The sequence below is a fragment of the Scomber japonicus genome, chromosome 7 (genome assembly GCF_027409825.1).
Source record: "Scomber japonicus isolate fScoJap1 chromosome 7, fScoJap1.pri, whole genome shotgun sequence".
In the NCBI taxonomy this organism is placed as follows: Eukaryota; Metazoa; Chordata; class Actinopteri; order Scombriformes; family Scombridae; genus Scomber; species Scomber japonicus.
In genome coordinates this window covers 23,568,126-23,592,622 of record NC_070584.1, presented here as the reverse complement: position 1 = coordinate 23,592,622, position 24,497 = coordinate 23,568,126, and the positions used below count along the sequence as shown (strand labels likewise).

Sequence of the window (24,497 nt, the reverse complement as noted above, 5' to 3'; positions counted from 1 at the left end):
AGAGAAAAACGAGACACGTCAATGAACCTTCAGAGGCACAAAAAGAAGAGAGTTGCATTACCACAAATGACTTGTTGGAGGGAGCATTTGCTCAGCAGTCTTTTTTCTGGATGGCATGAACACCTCATCTGAATGAGATCATATGTCCAGATATTCAGTCTGAAATGGGGGTTTACCAACGCACACGCAAACCTAGGGTTTTTTGGTAGCAAAACCTTGTCACAAGAACACGTGTGTAGTATATGGCTGAGATGAATCAAATGTGAAGTTTAATTTAGTTTCAGCACATAGATATTGGCAATGATGTATGTATGAGTGTGTTTGAATTTGTGTAAATGGGAGCCATGTGCAAGGCATCTGATAACAACAGTGTAGATAGATTGTGGGGACTTAGTTTGAGTTTGTTTGTATATGTGTGAGAGAAGGGGCATATGTTCTGCAGTTTACAACAGATTTTGTCTGTGTGTTATGCTGTGCATGTCAATGCACTGCAGGCAGAATCTTATGGTTTTTGGATGGCTATTGTGTGATTGTATGCATGCTTGTGTATGAACTTGTGTGAGTGGCTTGGTTTGAAGCTCAGTCCAATCCTGTTAGGGCTTGTTGGCTCATAGCACTGTAGCACTACAGTGTCAGACTACCATATAATACCCCCATGCCCACTTATTGATGAAATGAACAGCCAAGTATAACAAACCAAAAATGAATGACCTTTGTAACCATCTAAAAAGCGATACAGTAGGTATTTAAATTTGTCAGAATGACAGCAATATGAAACAAAACACAAAAACTAAAATTACACTTTCTTTGGTTCCAAATGTAACTTTGGGCAACTATATAGATGCCAACTGATCATTTGGCACCAACAACCATCTGAATAGGTTGTATTACTGAACCAAGGTGGTTGAGGTGTTACAACCCCATAATAGTCTTGATTAAGACACCAAATCTGTTAATGAAAAAATAAATAAAATGGGGGAGTAAAGGGTGCTTTATTATCTCAGATGTAAGCAGTAGCAAGACAGCAGGAAATGAGGAGATAAAGATGGAGAGCATTGTGCCACAAAGGTCTCCTGCCAGAATTGAACCATGGATGTTGTGGTTGTGTGGCATATGTCTTAAAAGTTAAATACACTGCATTTCAACACAAATCTTGCAGAGGGATGGAGGAAAAACCGCAGTAACACTTTCAGTTAGACTGTAGTGATTCCCAAACATGACCCAGTTTCAGCCCACTAATACAAACAGGACTGGCATTTCCACCTGACCACCGGCTCGGTAGTGCAGGTGTCGCAGATTAGGCTGAGCCATAATTCAGACTGCATGCTTCACTTCATGATGCTGGTTTGAGTGAAGGCGCACATTTCTTTATTCATTTAGCTGTTATGTGTGTGTTCATCCCCTCATCATCATCCAAATGTCACATTGTGTGAAATCTTGCTTCACAGTACCTAAATGAATTCAAATGGATATCATCCCAAACACTGGCATATTTTAATTGTCAAAAGAGAGAAAAACACAATTACTGTATGTAGGCAAATACCAAAAAGAAACCTTTTTTAGTCCAACAAATGTGGAAGACATTTGAACAGTATACAAAAGCCCGCAATTCCTGGTATGAAAGCACTACAGTGGATACTAAAATGAACACATGAAATTATACCTTGAATATATAACTTGAAATCCCCTTTTTTAAAATGTGAAATTGTGATACAGCAACATGGGAAGATTGACTGTAACACTGTAGGCTGATCTGCATCATATTCTGTTGCTCCACTTTATTCTTTTACTGCTGTGCTGCCAGCAGTCTTACTTTTTTCACCTTGAAGCCCAAAAATGTATTAACAGAGTGGGAGGCAGAAATTGTCTCTCCTATGTCTAGCTGCCGACTCACCCCAAAGTCACGAGTCAGCCGCCAAGGCCAGCGCTGACGGCTTTCAACTGGCACTGTGGGACCCATTCACAGGGCTTTTTCTATAATGCCCCACTCCTCCCCCAGTGCTGAAAATTGGAGGCGCTCAGGGCTGTGGAGCTGGAGGTCAGCCTCATTGTGTACAGAAATGAATACACTCCCAGTGTAGATGCCACCGCTGCGAACACACACACACATCCAATTCATGTGGATGTTTTTTTTTTTCCTTCTTGGAAGCTTCAATATGGAAAATGGGCCTGAAGCAGACATTCTTTATTTTCTTTTCACAGCATGCTTTGTGATTGTTGCTTATTGTGTTATTTATTACTCTTTCTTATACACATGGGTGAGCACAACACACACACACACACACACACACACACACAATATTTATCCATGCAGACTGTGATCACCCTGTACACATCCATATATCCTATACAGTATCTATACTATCCTTTGTCTGCATAACTCAACACAATGAGAGAGAGAGAAGAGAAAAAGCTTGATTGATGCAGTAAACTGCTGCCAGATCATTATAGTATAGATTACGTATAGATTAAGAAAGTGCAAAACATACTAAAGGATATAAAAAAAAATAAAAGCACATTAAAGTAAGGTAAAATAGTGGTAGGGTATTTCACCTAGCCTTAGTTTACACAAAACCAATCTACTAGTGGCTTCAACATCAGAGGGATCCTGTTTGAAAGTAATCCTATAGTGAATGCACAGACCCCTCCAGATTAAAAGGTAACAGTAATGTCCCTCGTCTTCACAGTTTCTTTCATCACCTGGTAAGTTGGCAGTGGCATTGGACTCACGCTTCCTCGCCACGTGGCTCGAGCCAATCTGAGGATAGAGGCAGCAGCTTTGTGCTGGGTCTGAACCATTTGAAAGGGCTCATCAAGCATTTATAAAGACCTGAAAAGCTCCTGCTGAGGCTGTAAGGATGTATAGGAGCAGCAGTGGCTTGATGTTCTATAAGAAAATGCCGTAACTCATTATTTAATGTCAAGGCCGTAGTCAAATCTTCAGAAGGAATGAATGATGCCTGTTCACACTTTTGAGAGCTGTTGCGGTTTTGTTGTTGAGATATCAGTGAAGCCATGTCCTCAATGCCACCATTGTGTGTTTTTCTTGTCAGTTGTAAAATGTCTAGTTTACTCTCACTGGCATTAATAAAAGTGACCTTAAAAATGTTGAATTTAGACTCCCTGAAAGATTGAAGACACCTGCTGTCCTTCTTTTATGTAGGTCACCTGGATGTCGTTATCAAGCAAGTTATGATACATAGTTTTTCATCTTGTTCATGTAATATGATGAAAAAAGAAGAGCCACACTGGAATGACACTAGCTTAAGCCTTATAGATGTGTAGTGTCTTTGTCTTTTTTTCTGTGGCAAAGGAAATTAGTCAAGCTGACCAAATCACAGTCATCGATTCCATTGTCTCAGCATCATAAATACTCTAGTGAAATATCTTTATCACAATGGTGTGATTGAATATTGTCTGAGTAAATAAACATCAAACATTAGTTCCAGTGAGACAGAGAGGGGGCTTATTGTTTTGTGATAGATATAATATATAAATAATACAGAAAAGCTGGCGTGCAGGTGGACGAGTGGTTAGAGCGCATGCCACATACGCAGCCGACCCTGGTTCGAATCCTGGCCGGAGGTCCTTTGCTGCATGTCAACCCCCCCCCCTCTCCTGTTTCCTGTCTGTCTTCTGTTAAATAAAGGCATCTGTGCTGAAAAAGTTTTTTTTTTTTTTAAAATACAGAAAAGCTTTGCCTACAACCATTTTAATTTAGTAGGCCAGGAAAGAGCTGCATTATAGGGTACAGGTAAGTACCAGGACCAAGAAAAGTCATACGTATGGACTGAATGAGAGTAAAGGGAGAGATTCTTCTTTTTCTATGTCGCAGTATGACAGCAGTATTTTTGCATCACATGTGTAATCGCTATACGTGCTGGACATACTCTGTGACTCTGACTCTGTGTGTGGATGATGTGTTCGTTCCAGTGGGCGGCTTATGTGTGGGAATCAGTTCTTCTCTCCAGCAGCAGAGCAGGCCAGACAGTCAATTAGTGCTTCTGCATCTAAACACAAGTGGTTCGCTGTGCTGATTGCCTCTTGTCTGCCTTGCGAACTGCCAGACAGAAGCACAGCAATAATGGAAAGTGTAGGCACTGCACTCTCCTTCTTGTATTTGACTGTGTGGCATCAATATTAACAGGCTCTAAAATTTGCAGTACACTTAAGAGTTCCCTTACATGGAGTTTTATTCAGCTTGTGATACATTTACCGTACATTTATAGATCTGATAAATCTCACCTTGCTGCCACTATGATCTTATAGACTCAAATGGGACATTCATGAGGTTTTAATATCTGGGACACTTCACCAATGAGTAGAACCCATGCATGGTACAAGTGATGAAGGATCTTCAGGACTGAACATGTCCTTAATGCTGTGTAATGTTCAAACAAAGAAAACACAAAACATTTTAAATTTGAGGCAGTCTTAAAGCCACTGTACAAGGTAATGGTCTTAGTCCTTTGTTCACGTGGCTGAAGTCCTCGGTATCAGGATAGCTACTAAATATTACTATCTCTGTGCATTTGTGTTTCTTGCAGATAGCGACAGTGAAATCTATAGTGGGACAGGAGATGTTTCCAAAGACTGTCCTGAGAAAACCCTGGAATCCTGGGGAGCAATCCTCAACAGATGGTAAGGCTTCAGAAGAGACAGAGAGACTGAAAATTGGACATTGAGACACAATTTTGATGAGATGTGGAGAGAGTTCAGTGTGAACAGTAAGGTAGAAGCAGATGTACTGTAAGGGAGGAGAAGAATGATGATATAGAGGATAAAAAGAAACATTAAAATATGGAATTGTATACAGAAGCGTCAGCGGGAAGACTTAAAAGGAGATAGCTAGAGAAGTATGGAGATACCACACTGAGAAATAAAAAGACTGGAGATACAAATATGGATGAGAGGTGGTGAGAGGTCTTTTTTTTTGTTACAGGCGATTTGTTCAAGTGTAGACCTTAATTTAAAATGTTCAGTCTTTCAATCTGTTCCAAATGTGTCTGGCTATATTTTGGTGAAATATGTAAAAAAAAAAAAAAAAAAAAAAAAGCAGAAGATGTTTAGAATATTTAGATTTTTGTGTAAAGGTAATTAAAATCATAAAACAATCTGTGCTGTAATAATTATATACATTTAAAGAAATTTGGGTGGAATTTTGAGGGGGGAAAAAATTTGACTTCAAGAGTTATTACACATAAATATTGCTCATGAAGACTTATTTATAGGTAAGTTGTAATTGAATCACAGCAGAATCAGCTTATCAGTCAGATACAGCAATGAAAAAAGCTAAAAATGATGGCATGCGGATTGTAGATAGAAGAAAATGCTCTTTAGCTGCTTCATCTCGCTCAAAGGCAGTATGCCATGACACATAGATGCTAAAAAGGTGTAGGGGACAAAGACTAAAAGGAGTGTGATTTGCAGGCTTGGGGTTTGCTCCACCACGGCGGTTTGATTGTTTTATCATTCCTTTGTATGGAAAACAGTTCACCCTTCAGACACAGCTATTCATTTATCTGCTATGACACATACTGTCATACTTATAATACTTTGTGCATTAACAACAGCCAGCATTAATACATACAGCTTTTGGTACAGACACATAATTAACTGAATAAAAGATGTTTCTGGATTTTCATTTGATTTCACAGCCTGTTTTCTTGCGATTGCATCAGCACAAAGAAGTGAAGTAGTTTATCAGGAAATTGCTTTCGTATGGCCTCAATAAATACATTATGATGAGATTTCAAGCATCATTAAAAAGAGCTGACAATGTGTTTTCAGGAGCAGGATATTTTCTTGTGTGGGAGAACTGTTAACAGCATGGCAGCACTGCAGATAATACTCTATACTACAGGATGGGACCACAGCAGCTTTCAGTGGTGGTACTGGGAAGCTCCTAGTTTGATTAATTATAACTAGCTGTACAAATAGTCCTCCCTACCTGACCAGAATGATGAGAAAATACTTTATTGCATTATGATCTAATTATACAATGGATATCAAAAATAAGCTCCACATTTGTGCCATTAACACAAAATGAGTGTTGGTGCATCATGGGTACTTCAGTTCAGCAAGCATTTACTGCTGCACCCGGCATGTCATTGTTACACCTCACATTAAAAACAATTATCAAATCTGAGGTTGAATTGATATAATTGAGATTATGAAATAATGGATTTTGTGTGTGTGTGTGTGTGTGTGTGTGTGTGTGTCAGGCATGGGAACCTGTCCTGTCGTCCAAAGGGTTTGCCCTCATTGGTTCGCAGTGGCGTTCCTGAGCCACTCAGAGCAGAAGTCTGGCAGCTGCTGGCTGGTTGCCACGACAACCACGACATGCTTGAGCACTACCGCATCCTGATCACCAAGGTAAACAAGCACGCACGCAAGTCGCACTCATGTTAGTGTGTGAAAGTACAGTATGTTTCAATTTCAAAAGATGTTGATCACATACTGACCTCAGAGCTGGCATCAAACTTTCTTCTGATAGATTTCGTGTCTTTTCATTGACTCAAATGTGTGTGATGTGTGTAGTTGTTTGTTTTATGGCTATGCGGTCATGTTTCCATTGATCTCTATAAACGGATACCTGCAAATGAAGGCAGAATCTGTGGGCAATGGGACAGGACTTTGGTACCAGAAGCCTTGTAATATTGCCCACTGCAATCGTTATCAAGATTGTTTCTCCATATTAATGTAAAATATGAAAAATAGCCAGTAAAAATGGTATAATGTAACTATAATGGAAACAAGTAAGGATCCCCCCCCCCTTATTTTGTCTACAAGAGTATGTCTCAGGGTACCAACATATCTGATACTGCTGTCATTACTGCTGTTCCTCTGAATTCGTTCATTTAGCGTTGACATTTAAGCGCGCGCAGTGCTGTCTCAGGTCTGTTACATCTCCTGCTGGCCCTTTAGCCTCCCAGGGAGCCCTCAAGAAATTAAAGCAAATTTTTCTTAAAAGGACCTTTCAAATTGAACTGCTGGGTGTGTTCACATGTAACATATTTGGCACAGTTTAAACAAACTGTGCTGTGTGTTGGCTGTTTGTTCTGTTGTGTTTAACTTGATGAAAGTGCTGTGATCACAACTGTTGCATGAGTCAGAGCACTGACACTGCTGGAGAAAGTGAGTCCGGATCTGTTGCTGACAGGGACCACCAATAGCAATCGCAATTTAAACTTTGTAATATGCTCTTCATTAGAGTGACTTACAACTTTTTCAAGACTAGAACAAAGTCACAGTAAAATGTAATCCAAAACACAAATATCCAAACCTTCCTTGCTAGTAACGAAGGCGACTAGTAGTGAGGAGGTCAAAGTTACGGTAAAGGTCATTGGTTCAATGCCTAACAATAAGTGATGGTCACAATAATTACTCAATTATTTTCACGATTTTCTGAATTACATGATAACTCTTTAGTGTCCTGCCATCTGTATTGATTAACCCTTTATCAATCAGTTTTATGTATTTAATAAAACTAAAATCTTCAAGTCTCCTAGTGTGTGAGGGTGAAGTTATGCAGCCCAGGTCTGTGGCCCATCTTTGGATTTCCAGCGAAAGACTTGTAAATCAATAGGAAGAACGACGAAGTCTAACTGGACCAGACAGCAGCAGCAGTTGGAGGAGGAGGAAGTGCTATAAACACACAAAGAAGACAAAGGTCCTCCCTTTTATGGTTAATACAATAGTCTTTCTCTTTACCTCACAGAGACGAGTGAAACTACCTGCCACGATTAATACACAGAGAGAGAGAGGGGGATGGATAGAAGGAAGAAAAATGGAGAGAGGGAAGAATGTGAACCCATAAATATGACACTGTAGTCACTGAGGGAAGAATTGGAGAAAAGGAATGTGTGTAAACATCAAGCGAGCTGGCAGATTTCTCTCTTTCCTGGCTCACATATTTTTAGTTGTCTTTCACCTACTGTGTAAATTCCTGTCTTTCTTTCTCTCACCATCTTTATCCGTTAAAAAAATGCAACTATGTTTGTCTTGATGTCGTATTTCTTCACCTTGCTCTCCTTTTTTCTTTATCTCTCCAATGTAATCTTTCTTCCCCTCCCACAGCTTCCAGTCTTTCTTTCTTCTTTTCTTTCTTTCTTTCTTTTCTTTCCTTTTTTTCCAGTGCTTCTATGTTTGTTTTTCTTTCATGAGCTATATTTTTCTATATATCTCTCCTACTCCCTCTTTGTCTCTCCTTACATAAGACCAAGCTTCTGTAGTTCAGCTCATTTATTCTCATTCCACTGACTGGTCCACGCCCACATCCTCTGGCTTGCTGGAGTAGTGATGGTATTGATAGGCGGGTGGCCGGGCTATTAATAGCTGCACCAAATGAATGGAACTGAGGGAAGATGGAGGAGGGAGGGAAAGAGGGAACAGAGGCAAATGACAGCAATGGCGAAGGCGATGTGGAGCTTATTAATGTCTGTTGTCTGGGCTCAGTGACGACGTTAATGCTGATTGAATTCTAAGTAATTGGACTGTCGCCCTTATGGAAGGGGTATCAGTGTCATAAATCAGCGCTGTGTATCACCAGGGGTTCTGGACGGTCGTTGTGTTAGTGATCTACAGTTGACATGTGTTAAACTATGTGTGGTTTCTACTCATGTTTTAAACCCACATCACTAACAGAGTTCTGGTTATTTATTGTACTTGGATATTGAGCTACATTTTAACACTTGCACTGCTTTTCAAATGAAAAGTTTGCTTTCATACAGGCTCTATACTGAAATATGTGAGAAAAGTTTATTGGTTTTTCATTTATATGTGCATAAACCTGTAAACTTTATCTCATAGTGTTTCCCAAACTTTATAAAGGTCTTTGTCAGAAGTCTCCCTTAAATGAACCATCAGACACCCTGACTGAATTGTCCTTCAGCCTTTCATATTTCACCTTTAGGAATGAGTCATGTGCAATTCTTCTCTAATATTATTTACTGTAGTTTGCCCATGTTAGTGACACAGTAAGTAAATAGTTTAGATAGAAAAGAGAGAAAAGGTTCAAACATTTCTTATGTGTCATGTGCTGTCATCATTGCAGACAGACACACACGCATACACACAGACCAACACCATTGCCTCGAGGTGTTAATAATGGCTGGTTATCTGAGCACACTGAGTAGTTTATTCAGGTACTTGGCTACTATAAATGACCTAGAGTGTGACTGGTTACCTTTCTCTTGTAAGTGCAGACTGAGGGGTTAAAATGAATCACAGTAAAAAAGAAAACTGTAGAAATAATGAATATATTATTTTTTTAGCCTATCAATCATATTGCAAACCTCTAAAATGATCTTGTGACCTCTAGTGGGGTCCTTTCCCAAGGTGAGAACCACTGGGTTAGACTAACTTACTGAGCACTGAGTAGCATGTGGCCTGTGGCCGGCTACCTTGATATCATAGATTGCAAGTGTCATGTTAAGTGGTGCTGTTCAGTTGTACTGCTCTCATTTACAGTCATCACACACAGAGTCACAAATACACAATCTGTCACACACACCATGGCCGCGGGGCATCTGAGACATTCACAAATAACTCCTTTCTCGGCTGGCGCAGCACTGTGTTTGGGGTCTGGTTGGGGGTTTGCTAGTGACATTTGAACAACCTTTGCGTCTCCCTAGAGCTGAACAAGACCAAGGTGTGCTGCCACGCTTGAACCCACAGCTTAAAAAAGCTCAGCCAGCTATTTCCAGGCCTGCCTTTCTAAAGCCCAATCTCAGTCACAGCACAGCCAGTGTGTTAACAGAGGTCAGGATCTCTATAGGTACGACGGCTGTAATCAGAAGCCTGGAACAGCAGTTTCACCACAGCTGGTTGTAAGAAGCCTTACACTGTATGAAACTGAGAGCTTTTCAAGGCGATTGTTTTGCCACAATTTTTTTTCCTTTTTAACTTTTATTTTCAGTCGTTTTGAACAATATCCTGTGTTATTCTTCCTGGCTAAACAAACTCATTAGCGATGGGTACAGTTTTTTATTGCATAGATTCTGATTCTAATATTTCTGCTGCACCAAATTTAAATATTTTACAGTTACATTAAGGCATGCATAACTTGCCATGTAGACAGAAACACAGATGTAAAACCTGTCTTGTCTCTCAATACCCAACCCCAACTACTACTATAGTAGTGTGTCATCACTGTCTTTTGTTTTGGGTACTGGAGCTGTCATGGCCCCATCCCCAATGTGTTTGTACTGTTGTTTCGCTGAGCACACTTTGTTACTGCAGCATGATTTTGTTTAATTGCTTGGTACAGAAATAGATGTCAGGTAAAAGTTTTTCTGTGTCTATCATTTGCTAATTTTATCCTAAACTTAGGTAGTTTAGAATTCCGACCCTCTCCAAAGCTTGTAATGAAATCTAAGAGCAAAGTAAACCACGACTGTGAGGTTCTTTACATTTTGATAAAAAATAATTTTCAGGCCAGGCGCCAGCTTAGCGATGACATTTAACGTCAGTGTACAATCAAAGGTAGCATCACCCATGCAGCCAGGCTAGAATAATACTACTCCTACGCCTGATAACCCACATACAGATACATGGAGTACAATGTACATAAGATAGGCTACCATGGTAACTGCCAAGGTCTATGGACGTCTCTCTGCTTGAAGTTGTCTCCATGACAATTCTGTTTCCTTTTGTCTTTGTCTCTTAACATTCTGCCTTAGTTCATTAAGCACTTGATATTTGGATAATTGGAACCTGGGTAGGCGGCCGACTATTGAATACACAGACCCAAATTTCCTGTACTACTTTTGCAACCTTGCGACAACCACTGCAGTTACTGTGAAGATTCTCCGTCACCAAGATCATGGTTATCCAAGGAGGGTTGAATCTCTGGAGTCCCTGTGCAGTCATTGACACCACAGAAGTTAAACACCTGGGACAGTTGCCCTAAATTCAACCCTCCTTGGATTCTGTACGCTATATGTATATGTAGGACATTGTATACATTCTATATACTTGCTGTATGCAGTATACCAAAACTAGTACAGAGGGAGGCTTCTTGGTTTACACTAACTTATATTTTTAGCCACAATGAAATGATATCGTCAAACCTTTGAATTCCAAGTTTGGTGATATTTATGTTTCTACCTCTGTCAGACCTTAGACTTGTAGAATTTTTAAAAAAACCTATTGGTAAAGTGCAGTATGATCAAAGCAAAAAACGAAAGTTTTTATAGGTTCTTAAACAATCACAATGGAGGTTCTCAAGCACTGACATTTTAGAGATATGAGAGTTATACAAGGATTTCACCTCTAGCTGAAAATACAGTATGCATGTATGCACAGATACACATTATGCACATACATAAACATAATTTCACTGCCTTAACTCTGTACTTTGAGGTCTCCAATTATTCATGGATGAAAAACTCCCCTTTAGGGTCCAAAGTCTTGTCAATCACAGCCTTTCGACAAAGATACACACTCACACATACTCCCCACTATCCCATCCTGCTTCATAGTATCTGTAGGGACCAGCTGCACTCTATAGCCACAACACAGCCAAGCAACACCACTCCCATTCTCCCCTCCTTACAATATAGGCCTATTCACAGCATCCCCTCCCTTCCAGCTCTGTGTGTGTCTCCATAATGCAGCCCTCCAACTCCCATTCACATATCTACAGCAGGAACCCTGTAGGCACCGTAAAAAGGACAGACTGTCTTTCCTCCACAGCTTCAGGAAAATCAATGTATGGAAGAAAATCAGATGTCATTTCTGTAGGTCATTTTTTATTTGTTTGAACAAGATAGACAAATCATGTCACATGCCTATCAGATAGATAGATTGTCTGTTTAGAGTTTTTAGTAGATTTTGAATATTTATGGTACTTGCCTACATGCATATGTATACATAACTGTGTATGTTGAAACTTTTCATTTAAAAAATCAACATGTTCAATCAACATGTCAAAGTTGTGGTAACACAGTTTTAAAAATAAGGTTATTCGTTATAGCTGTAATCATGCTGCCATACTGTAGTGAGTGCATGCACTGTGTGTGTATTAGCATAGCCTCCTAGCCATCCTGACACTGATATGACAGCTCGGATTAAGGAGATCCAGCCTGCAGCGTCTTCTCTGGTCACAACACTTCTGTGTCTCAGTCCCCATACCGACTGTAGACTCACAGCTAGAGTAGTGCTCTGCCTATTCCTTTGAGCAGAGTTGCACCAGCTTGATTCTCCTGATTCAATAAATATGCAAGAATCTGCATGAACAATAACATTTTAATTCAGGTTTTGAGTGAATTATGAATAGGCTTTGTTTGGGAAGGCTGTATAAGTTGTGTTGTTTATGTGCAGTTTAACCATGAAAAGCTTAAATTTAACACAGTATGGAAGAAAAAAGAAACCCCTGAATATACAGTAGTGACACATACAACAGGCCACCAACTGACTGAGCATTTCATGTTCCCTATTAGAAAAGTACAGTACTATATTGTATATATGTTAGTGTTGTGAAAAACTGTGCAAACTTGGCTTTCGTGTTATGCAGCTGGATCAGGTTAGTGTAGACTAAAAATTTAAAAGGAACCAAAAAACACTTTTAAACTGTTGTGAGATCAAGCTAAACTTTTAACAGCCTGATCATGGAAAAAATACATTTTGGATAAAAGTAAAAAGAGATATTTTTTACATTTAGCTTTTACATGTGACTAAGAGCTGTATCATGACCTACATGGTGCAAGGACAATAGGAGCTAGAGAATAACGAATATAAATATCCCAACCTGAGTGGTCGGACAGGTCTTCACCGCCATGTGGTGTGAGATTAAATGAAGATGATAGATGGTGATTTCAGTAGGCAGCCTGTCTTTGACCTTTAGCTCCCTCTTTACCATTCAGCTACAGCAGTCGTGGTGTAAACAGTATTGTGCTGTAGGTGAAAATGGTATATTTATTTTTTCTGTTAAGGGTGTTAAACATAAATTGTTGTCAAGTGAAATGTGATAATAATAGCTGTGTCTTTGTTTTCCACATGCTGAGAGGTACTGTAGCTCCTATCTTTATATTTGACATTTCCCCCTTCCTACTGTGTCTGATTCATGCATTTTCTCTGTAATATTAACCAGTAATAGAATGTGTCTCCATAACTGTAACTTCCAAATACAAATAACTGTTCCTTTATTTGACAAATTAATTGCTGCTTTGCACAACTTACTTCACCTTGGCTCACTTCAGTGACACTGAGAGGCAACTGCAATTTTTTTATTTTAAAACCCAGAGATGGCATTGCATTAAAGAGCGCATTGTATATTCATGTTTTCGAAGTTATGTTGTACTGGATTGAGTGCTTAGATTGTAACACTCATTACATGGAAAACTGAATTTATAATTTATACAGATTAATATGGGGAATTTATGACATCTGAATTTCCAATGCATTATTTGTGAGAAAGATGGCAAGGCAAGTAAGACACGCAGCACTAAAGGCAATGCTTACTAATGTTGTCAATGCTTCAGATTCTTTCACTTGAGTGCTTTCAACCTGGGATCTGACAAAGCTCGGCCTACTGTTGGTAAATATAGATACTGGCTTCTGCCTGCTAAACCATGCTAAAAAACAGGTTTAGTGTTGGTCCGTTGATCGTGCTAACTGTATGTTTGTATACAGGCAGTGAACCAACACTAATCTTCTCCACTAACCAACTATCCTCTACATCTCAACCCCCAGACTCATGGATCAGGGTGTTGTCTAGCTAGGGAACCACTACATTTATATTATACCATGTAAGAAAAAAAAAGACCTTACCAATGATTATGAGGTCCAGTTTGAGATTAAAATCAGTAGAGGAAAAAGAGCAGAGCATATATTGCTTAAGCATAGACTATTTCTCTGTCACATGCCAATTGTACCCCCATTAAAGACAGTGTAAAGTGAATTCAGACATTTTCTTCTACACATTAAATAGGTCATAAATGTATTTCTGAAAAAAGGTGTAAGAAGCATTTCAACCATTTAGATTTGAATTGTGGAGCTAGGCTTCAGGACATTGTTACTCTGCTCTGGGCGCGTCTGAAAATCACCGCTGCGTTAGCTACTACTACTGCAGTCTACAGTTAGCCAGTTAGCCGAGTTAGCTGCTGAGTTAGCAGCAGAAAGCTCTCAAGACGTAGCGCCCCTGTTTCTGGTAGAGGTGGTGACTTTGATTGACAGATGACACTTGGGTTTCAGCGAACTCTGCGGGCACTCCCACAGCGTTTGGGAGCAGATAAACAGGCTGATTTTTACACTACTTTGAAGCCTAATTTCATATATTTGGCAATTTTTTTAATCATTCAAATTTGGCAGGGTGGTTAACAACACACTTTTCTGTGGTATGTCAAACTCAGAACACATATTTATTCTTACTTTACACGGACTTTAAAGACTTAAGATGTTAATCATTAAACAGAATGAAAATAGCCGCAAAAGCACAAATTATGAGGAGAAACTGGCAATTGCTCAACTTATATAACAAAATGCTGCATAATCATCATCACCCAGTATCGTCAAAAATGCCATGAGTTCATGTAATTAATAAGAGTCCAGTAGGCCTTAGCCGGGGTACTGCATTTGTGTCAGGATCACAAATTCTGTCATCTGCTTTGTTTCTATTAATTGAGTTCTGTGTGATACATGCTCTAGAAAGATGCTACAAAAATAAACGTTGCTCACTCAATTATTTAGTTACCTTGTGCTGTTAAAGTGTCCTTGAACAAGATGGTGAATCCCCAACCACCTCATTCTCTGCAAGTTGCTCTGGATAAACCTAAATGCCTATAATGTAGATGTAAACCCCCCGCTTATGACAACACATTGCTGTTGAGACAGGAGTCAGCAGGAGCCCAGGGGTGGAGGAAGGTGGGATGCTGGGAAGCAGTAAAAGGTGAATCAGCCTCCACCTTTGTTTCGGAGTGGCCCCGCTGGCTTTGTTTGGGAGCAGAATGAATTATTAACGGTGGCCTTCTGGTCGTGTTTTTCATCAGTGTCCACCTCCAAAGGTAAAGAGCACTAGCTCCTTCCATAGTGACAACAGAACTGTCTGTGTGAACTTTTTTTTTTTTAGTCTTCACTTGGTCTTGATTTATTTTCATTTCTTTCTGAAGCCTCAGATCTTCCATTTCGTTTTATGGAAATTAAATTAACACAGGTGTTGAAGAATACAGGTCTAATTAAAGAGCTCTCCTCCTGAATGTCATATTGTTTGAAACAATTTGTATTAGATCCTTTCACTTCACTTAAATGGAGTACTCTCTCATTTTGATTTCACAACCATCAATTAACAGACAATAAACCTCAAGCAAAGTGACTTTCATCAGTGTCTGAAGTTGCATCACTGCTTTTATGTTAATTAACATAATGGGTATATTTTAATACCTGTGACAACTGACCAACCACTATTATCATTTAAATTTTATATGATCAGTGTTGTACATATCTTCCACCTTACTTGACAACTTTTAATTCAAAGTACCTGATCGTGATTTTACTCATTCTATAATGTGAATCGCTCATTCTTCAGTGACTTGATTTGAGAAACATACAGTGTGCAGTAATGTGAAACAAAAATCTTTTGTTCTATTTAGTGAGATGTTATTTTACCATGGTTTATTTATTTTAATGAAATGATTTGACAGATTGGTACATGAAGCAGAAATCAAAAACATAACTAGGTTTGCTGAAGTGGAGGTACAAATTGTTGTTCATTTTTAGCACATTTTTGGTAGTATACATAGTGAAAACTTTGACTGTCTTTCCAATGATGCAATTATAAAGTTTCAGCCACTACTTCCTCCATATTTAAAGTTGGCGAGTCAGTGTAAGGCTTGTTCATGCAGTTGAATGCTCAGCCATAAACAGGTGTCGTGTCATAGAATTGAATTGGCTGCATGCTGCTTTTTCCTGTATAGTATTATTGCATCTTATTACATCTTCCTCAAGGACACTCAATCAGAGATCTATGTTCAGCCATTGTTGATGAATTACTTTTCCTCTGGAAGGCATGCTTCTAGTTTTTTTTAATAAGACAAGGGGAATAGTATGATGTTATTCTTTGTCCATTTGCTGTAAGTATGCTTGTAGGCTGTGAGGATTTCTATATTTGTCCATTAAAGATAGCCTGTTTTTAAGTGTTCACTTAAGCAGTAGTGCTCCCTTACTGACTCATCATGGGCAGCTCAGCAGCCAAAATAATTTTTCTCGTGCATCTTTTTCCTTCTGCTTGTTGTTTGGGTCTTTATAGTGCAAAATCCCCACCTTCTTTCTGATTGTTATATTTTTTTTCCCCCCAAATAATGTGAGCCTTATACTCCTCCTGGGCCAGGTGCAGTGTTGTTTTCCGAAGTATCCATTTTCCATCCAACTTGCAACCAGACACTCCGCTTTGACTCTAACAGGCGCTAATAATTAAAAACAAATAAATAAATAAAACAAACATTTTAACAAACTTAAGCTACATTTTTCTTTTTCCTGTCCAGTCTTGACGCTTGACAGTTTCTTTCCATTCCCTTCTGCTCAGCCAATTTGCTGTCACTTGATCCTCTTTATCATCTGCTGGCCAGAGGATGCTCCCAACTGGCCGAAATGCCTGGCAACTGTAACTAAGGGGCAGGCATAACTGTGCTAAGCTGTTGGTTAAATAAAGAATTAATAAAGTATCTAGATTAACCTGAAGTCCGGAGGAAGAACTGGACTCATTTTTACTAGGATTAGATGTTCCATGGGATTATGGAGGTTGAGCGTCATAGCCATATTGTCCCATGTAACTGTACGCACAATATATACATTATAACATTATATGCAAATTAAACAAAGTGGCAAGCTGAGACTGATGACCACTGCTACTAAGCACTGCTTCTTCCTCCAAAGTAGAGAATGTGTAAAAAGTGACTCATAAGGTTGTCAGGAGATGTACATTTTGTTATTTTGCAGTGATAATTTATCTCATGTTAGATTTCAGTGTTGTTGTTCTTTATGTTTCAATTAAATAGACCTGTGTTTTTAGTGAGATAGGATGGTAAGAGAGACTGAGAGTAAAAAAGTGGGAAGGAAACAAGGAAAGGAAAAAAGGGGAGGGGTGAAAGAGAGAGGGCGGGGGGGTCTAGTTAATAGAAAATAGACTGTGAGAGATAAGTAATATGTAAATAGGAAATGTATCCAAATTTACCTCTGGGAGAAAGCCAGAGTGAGAAACAGAATAATGTGGCAGGGAGCCTCAGGTGCAGCTAGAAGGGGAGGAGGCGAGCAATGAGCGAGAAGCTGAGAGAGGGAGAGAGAGTGAGAGAGGGAGGCTTTTTGTGTGTGTGTGTGTGTGTGTGTGTGTGTGTGTGTGTGGAAAGAGAGAGAGATTGAGCGTGCAAGCTAGGGAGACTGTGTGGAGAGGGAGGGAGGGAGGGAAGTGTAAGCCAGTCACAGCATCTCTCATTCTCACTGCACCAGGGCTGAGGGACTCTTCGTCCCCTCGCTTCCCTCGCTGCAGATTTAACTCATTTCCATCAGCGCAGTCATCTTTTTTTTTTCTCCTCGCTTTTTACTTGCTGCTTTTGACAGATTCATCGTGATCATCTCTTTCTGTATGCCAGGATCTAAGGATTTATTTATTAAAAACGTGTCCTGTTGTTGGAAGTAAAAGAGGGACGTCTGCAGAGGACAGTGCATAAAACTGGGACTCCGACTGGGACTTGGTCTTTCCTTTATGCTGCTAGAGTGGATTCTCCTTTTGTTACGCTGCCAGTGTTTTGTTCAAGGCGACAGACATACTGAGAGTGGAGTTAAAGGCGAGGCTGTATAGGACCCCATCCCTCCAAACAGAACGCATACTTGAAAAGACTAAGGCAAGTTAGAAAATCTATGGAGAAGGGTGCTAAGCCTGCCCTCTGCCAGTGCTTCAGAATGTCACAACCAAAATGCAAGTAACAAGTTTATGGGATAAATAAGTGCATTGGAAATTTGTCCCCACACCACTCTCTGCAAGTGCCACAGGATTGCTGAGGAGTCGAAGTGAGTGGAGCGCTGAGTTATTCAGCTGGCCTCTCATTGCTCCTGGAGAGTCCTTTCACCTGCCTGCATGGGAGTCTGACATTCAACACTTTCATCTGCTACCAGACATCTGTTTGTCTTTTTTGCGTCTTGCAGTCCAGATAACTGAGAGGCAAGGTTGCTCATTTGGATTTACACTTAATATCACTTTTATGGCAGAACTCATCCAGACATTTTGATGCGCTTGGTTTTTACCTCATTCTGCCTAGGGATGCCTTGTAAACACATTTTCCCCCCAGTGCCATGTGTGCTGAGAGAGCTGTGACATTATCTCCTGCGGAGATCCCCATGTTTTTCTAGCCTGTGTCTGTGTTTTGATTCAGACAATAGCTGGGCATACATGGGCTCCAGACACTGACCAGAGGACCACCAAAATAAGGGAAGCCCACTGTTACATAGTAAACACACTATCACCCGTATCACAGTGAAACTTTGGATTGTATTGAAGGGTTGATTCAGAGATGGATGTAATTTTCTTCTCCAGACTTTGGTATACACCAAGAGAGACTACTACGAAGCTTTTTCATATAAGCATTGGTTGCCTGAAATGTATTTTTGAAAGGTAACTCCACTCAGTAAATTTCATCTGATCTCTATGTGTGAAATAGGAGCCATATGCTCCTTACTTATTTAATCCCTTCCGAGGATCTGTCAAGACAGAAGACCATTGTGCTTTGCTTCATGCTTTAACCTCTTCATAAGATTTCCTCCCTTACATCTTCTGTGCTCTCTGCCCTTGTGAGGACAGTTTGTGCCCTCAGCCTCCCGGTGGCAGCCCTCATTAGAATCAGGCGATGAGGCCACAGACTGGCAGGCATAGCAGCAGGGAAACTCGCCTTTGGGATAGATGCTGGCCGCAGCACTAATGCTACTCCGCTTTAGGTTTACTGAAGGAATATAGCTTTTTTTTCCTCTTCACTCTTGACTGCTACCCACCCACTATTTTCACTAACCATGAGTGATTGGAAAAGGGGAGCTGAACGGGTTGTCTTACCCTCCCAGAGGCTGTATTGATTTTCCTCCAGTCAGTGTTCATTTGATTGAGACTCAGCTATGTGAGAGTAACGTGAAATAGAGAGAGTGCGTGTGCTAGAGAGAGTATTGAGCTCTGTTAACTGAGGGAGGCTGCAGACACCCAGAAAAGAGCGGGAGGGGGGTAGGCAGTTCTCCAGTTTCAGGCCAGCTGCCTTATGGGTGGCACACCACAAACCTGACCCACCTGGATAGCACCCAGAACAATGAACCAGTCTGAACTGACAACGGACCCGGTGCTCATTGCCAACAGTAGCCATGGAGACTTCTTTCCTGGCAGGGCCTCCAACCACTCCTGTCCCTTGGGCTGGGGGCTGAATGAAGGACTAGAGGCTTGCGTCCTGGAGACTGCTGTCATTGTACTTTTGACAGTGCTCATTATTGCAGGGAACCTAACGGTGATCTTTGTGTTCCACTGTGCACCTCTGCTACATCACTACACCACCAGCTACTTCATCCAGACCATGGCCTACGCTGATCTGCTGGTGGGTCTCAGCTGCCTGGTGCCCACCCTGTCTCTGCTCCACTACCCAGCAGGTGTCCAGGAGCCCATCACATGCCAGGTCTTCAGCTATGTCATCTCTGTTCTCAAGAGTGTTTCAATGGCCTGTTTGGCCTGTATTAGTGTGGACCGCTACCTGGCCATAACTAAACCATTATCATACAACCAGCTGGTCACACCGTGCCGGCTACGGGGCTGCATCACACTCATCTGGGTCTACTCTAGCCTGGTCTTCTTGCCCTCCTTCTTTGGATGGGGTAAGCCAGGCTATCATGGGGACATTTTTGAGTGGTGTGCTCACTCTTGGCCCACTTCTGCCCTCTTTACAGGCTTTGTTGTGTGCTTGCTCTACGCACCTGCTGCGCTTGTGGTGTGTTTTACCTACTATCATATATTTCGCATTTGCCAGCAGCACAACAGGGAGATCAGTGAACGGAGGGCACGTTTTCCCAGTCAGGAGATGGAGGCTGGTGAGGGTGGTGGTGGTGGACATCATGGAGGACATGGACCAGATCGGCGCTATGCGATGGTGCTCTTTCGCATCACCAGTGTTTTCTATATGTTGTGGCTGCCCTACATCATCTACTTCCTGCTAGAGAGCTCCCATGTGCTAGATAGTCCTGCCCTCTCCTTCATCACCACCTGGCTGGCCATTAGCAACAGCTTTTGCAACTGTGTGATCTACAGCCTGTCCAATAGTGTGTTCCGCCTGGGCATGCGAAGGCTCTCACAGACAATTTGCTCCTTCAGCCACTGTGCGGCTGATGACAGGGACTTTGGGGAGCCTAAACCAAGGAAGAGAGCAAACTCATGTTCCATCTGAAAGGATGTCTTTCAAAGGATGAGGATACTCCTGGAACCTACAAGTGGGAAGCATAAATCTCTACAAGCTGACTAGCTAGTTAAATCTCAGTTAAATTGGCAGGGCTCCTTAAAACACAAAACAAATTCTGTTGTAACAGGCTGTTAGGTGACACCAGTGACATTGCCTTGGTCACAGTAAATCGCGGATTATTGCATTACAAGCTGCTTTTCAAGGAGATGGGGGTAGTGTCAAAACAGATATAATAAGAGAATGCTTTTATGCTATGGTATGTGACTTAGCTCTGAATAGCACAGCAAGTAGTCTCCCCAAGGCTTTTTCAGTCTTTACATCTCACTGTATGCCAACAGACAGGTCAGACCTGATGAGAAGACATAACTGTAAATTCCAAAAGATTCACAAATATTTCCACAGACATCAAATGTGACCACACTGTTTAATGCCAGTTACATTTTTCGTGTTGTGAATTAGATTGACCTTTTATTGGCTATCTGTGCACTTTCTATGACTGTCATTAGCAAAGACAATATAATCTACACATACTCATGCTCACAAACCTGTTGATAGGTAGTAAATGGATATTAGAGTTTTTAACTATTTAAACAAAAAGACGACAGCTATTATGCTGCTGATAAGTACCAGATGGTGTATGGCCTTGACTGTTTTCAACAGGAGAGTGAGCAGTACTTTTATGCTGGACTGTTTATGTTGAGACTGTGGACATGGTGTGGGTAGGTGAATAGGAGAGAGATGCAACAAAAGTCATGATGTACTTGCCACATTTTAAACATTTTGATAGAGTGATTGGCTACTCAACAATCTGAGAGTCAGTTGAAATTTCGTTCAAGTTGTTTACTCAGACCTTTGCTCAAAATGGTCCTGCTAATATAACAATGCACAGCAATCTTAAATGGTAAAGCTCCAAATTAGCACTGTGCAGATAATATCCAACATCACATCATCAAACTATCTTTACTTGCAAGAGCCTTTAAATAAATTCAAAACCCCTAAACAGGAATTACATTTACACTTTGCATAGTGGCTAATCTATAGTGTAGACAGACAGTTTCAACCCATTTAACACATTGCCTACAGCAGTACTGTGACCTGCATCAGATTTTCCACAAATGATGTGCTAGTTACATTTTTTTTAAACCAATTTAAATGTCAGCTGATTATGATTGGTCACCATGTGATTGGCGCAGCCCTACTAAAAAGCACCTTATTTCCGAAATGTAGTCCAAGGATCTGTAGGGTTTACAATGGTTTGACACTGAGGCCTCTATATTAAGGGCAGTGAACTGATGCACTCTGCAGAAAACTATCCCGCACCATGTTTTTTATGAAATAACCTATCACACCCTTTCCTGGTATGGTTGCGTTATGAGTATTCTGCTAACAGTTTGATACATGAATGCATGACAGAAAGATCATGTATACTGGATAGTGAACAAATGTGACACAATAAATTGCCATTACCTAATTTAGAATTTCATATAATTTTTTATTACGTAAAAGCAAAATAGATATGTTACATTTGACTTTAGAAACAATGTACCTGATGGACTTTTAACCCACTCATATTTTTGCCTTTGTCACTTTAAGAAAAGGAAAGTGATAGGACCAGTAGTGTAGACCTGAAGATGCCTATGACACAGTTATCTTTGTTAGAGATTGTGTTTGTGTATGTTATGTTATGTTTCTGTAGAAGAGGTGGGCATAAGTTCAAGTGAAAGAGATCCAATACATCTGGTCTCACCAGAGGATAAAACTTATCTAAAACTACATGCTTGTTTGTGGTAAAGGTTTGAGGTTATCAGTAGCTTAACTTGTGGTGGTTTGTGTGGTCAGCTTTACCAGTTTCTGTTGCTGATAAACATGAAAAGTCACTGCCCTCAAACTACAGGCCTGACTGTCTACGGACTTTTCAATGCTTCTGTGAACACACATAAATCACACAATACATTTTTTGGGGGAAAAAAACATTTAGCTGGCAGCTAGGCTGTTTTTTCCATGGTGTTTGTGCCCAACTGATAACTGTTATGGGAAGGGTATATATTAATCTTAAAAAGGAGTCCTTAATGTATTGTTTGTGGACTTCTTATAGGAGATGGGTTATTAACCGTATTCTGGTAACAAAACAAAAAATGTAATTCTTATGTTCTTTTATTGTGCCCTCAGAGGTTGGGAAAGACTGTTCCCCAATCTGGGGCTTTTGATATACAAAATGCAGATGATGCTTGTTGTTAAAGCAAACTAAAGACTGCCTTTGGTTATGATTCTCACCCTTTACCACAGCACAGTGTTATAGTCATTCCAATCAATTTACCTTGTACATTCCCCTAAACATTGAATCAGTGTCAAAGAGTAATTAATTTCACATGAATACAGCCACGTACTCCAGCCAATGAAATATGCGATTTCCCTCTTTGCTCATGTAATAATATTGGTCATCTGTGGTTTAGGCCTTGCTTGTAGTGTATATTTGTCCACGCTAGAAACCAAGTGACACACCAAACCCAGCCCCTTGATATTGTAACTGTTCATTCTATGCTGCTCAACAGTACCCTGTGTGAGTCATTCCTCATTTTAAAGCTGCATTAAGTAATTTTTCACCACTAGAGACAGAGATACACTGAGCCTTTAGCTTATCATAGTTTAGTGGTGTGTTAGCAAGCAATTTGATATTTATACATACAGCAAAAACGGAGCATCATGACCATTCTAGTCTTTCTAGCCACCTAATGAATGTAAGTACAATATTGTTTTTAAGCCAAGGTTTGGTAAACAGAAAAACAGCTGTCTGCTTTGGGTTATCTACATGCTCTACTTTCTTCACCAGCTTCTCTTTTACTTCGACCTTCTGCAGTTTCACATGAGGCAGCTAGCCTACAGTCAACTTGAAATAATAATGTGCTGGGAGTGGCTGCCTGTGTTTTATGCTGTATGTGCTGCCATTGTTTTGGTTTTGTTGGTTCAAATAACTTGGGTAACCAAATCAGCGAGGTAAAAGCATCTGTAAAGCTGAAGAATGGGGTAATTTTATTTTTTTCCCCAGTGGGATCATCAGCATTCATTACCCTTTTACATAATCAGGAGTTGTTATTTGATTTGTGAGTCATTGTTTATATATGAAAAAAAAATATATATATATAAATATATATATAAATAAAGCAATATATGTATATGTATATATATATATATATTGCTTTATGCAGCTTTAATGCATTACAGATTGTTCTGTATACGTGCCTAAAGATGTATTTTGTAGGAAAAGTGAAAACATGTGAAAAAGATGTTGGAAAGTAATTACTGTTACATGGACATGCTGCACTTTTTAAAAGCATTTTCCAGTTACATGTGTGGAACATGAACATACCTTGTGACCATGTACATATCTGAAGGTACAGTACAGTGTCATTTGATTTAGTTTTCCATGTCTCTGTGATAATATCAGAGGGGTTTCCACTTGAACAAAGAATGGTCAAGTCATTCATTTATCACAGCCGATCAGACTCATGCCTTCAAATGGGTACATGTTCTACTGTCTGACGTCTACATCATATCTGTAAGATAAGAGGAGACGGCAGATTTGTTTTGGTCTTGTGAATTCCCTTCTATGGCCATATGACATTATGTATATGAGGAATAACAGTAGGGAACCACAGCATAGCCGTGTCAAATACTAGACTTAAGATAATTATTTTTTTATTTTGATAGCTCGTGTTTTTTGGCGCTCCTTGGGAGCATAGTGCAGTGGGGTAGTAGATTCAATTTATAGGAACTGAATAAGTGCTGTCTTATCTTCACAATGTGGTGACAAATAACAACATATAGGACAAGAAAAGGCAAAATTCTGTAATTGCCTAAAATAAAATAGCTGAGTTGTTACCATATAATGTAAAAGTTGGAATATCATCAAAGTGAAGATTACAGTATTTGGTCAGAAGTTGCACAAATATTAATTCCTTTGGTGCGCTTTTTTTGTAGCGGGTTATGTAAAATGTGTGTCTCGGCTCAGGGTTTTAAAACTCTAAGAGCCACTGAATGAATATTTAAAAGATAAATTGTTTATATGTGTCTGTATTACACTGACCA

The 24,497-nt window shown here is 40.0% G+C and overlaps 2 protein-coding genes across 2 annotated transcripts in view; both read left to right on the top strand.

Annotated features, from left to right (window-relative positions):
• The window catches only part of rabgap1l (RAB GTPase activating protein 1-like), a 118,694-nt gene that overhangs the window by 27,151 nt on the left and 67,046 nt on the right, over positions 1–24,497 (top strand). The window contains exons 12-13 of the mRNA XM_053322060.1: positions 4,548–4,641; positions 6,225–6,375. Coding sequence (XP_053178035.1) covers positions 4,548–4,641; positions 6,225–6,375 — 245 coding nt within the window. The remainder of the gene's footprint in view (positions 1–4,547; positions 4,642–6,224; positions 6,376–24,497) is intronic.
• gpr52 (G protein-coupled receptor 52) lies at positions 19,281–20,550 on the top strand. The gene has a single exon (XM_053322073.1). It carries the CDS (start codon positions 19,281–19,283, stop codon positions 20,397–20,399), a length of 1,119 nt encoding a protein of 372 aa, XP_053178048.1. The 3' UTR covers positions 20,400–20,550.

What these genes read in the sequence shown, in the direction of transcription:
- gpr52 (XM_053322073.1), top strand. Translation starts at nt 19,281, where the DNA reads ATGAACCAGTCTGAACTGACAACGGACCCGGTGCTCATTGCCAACAGT.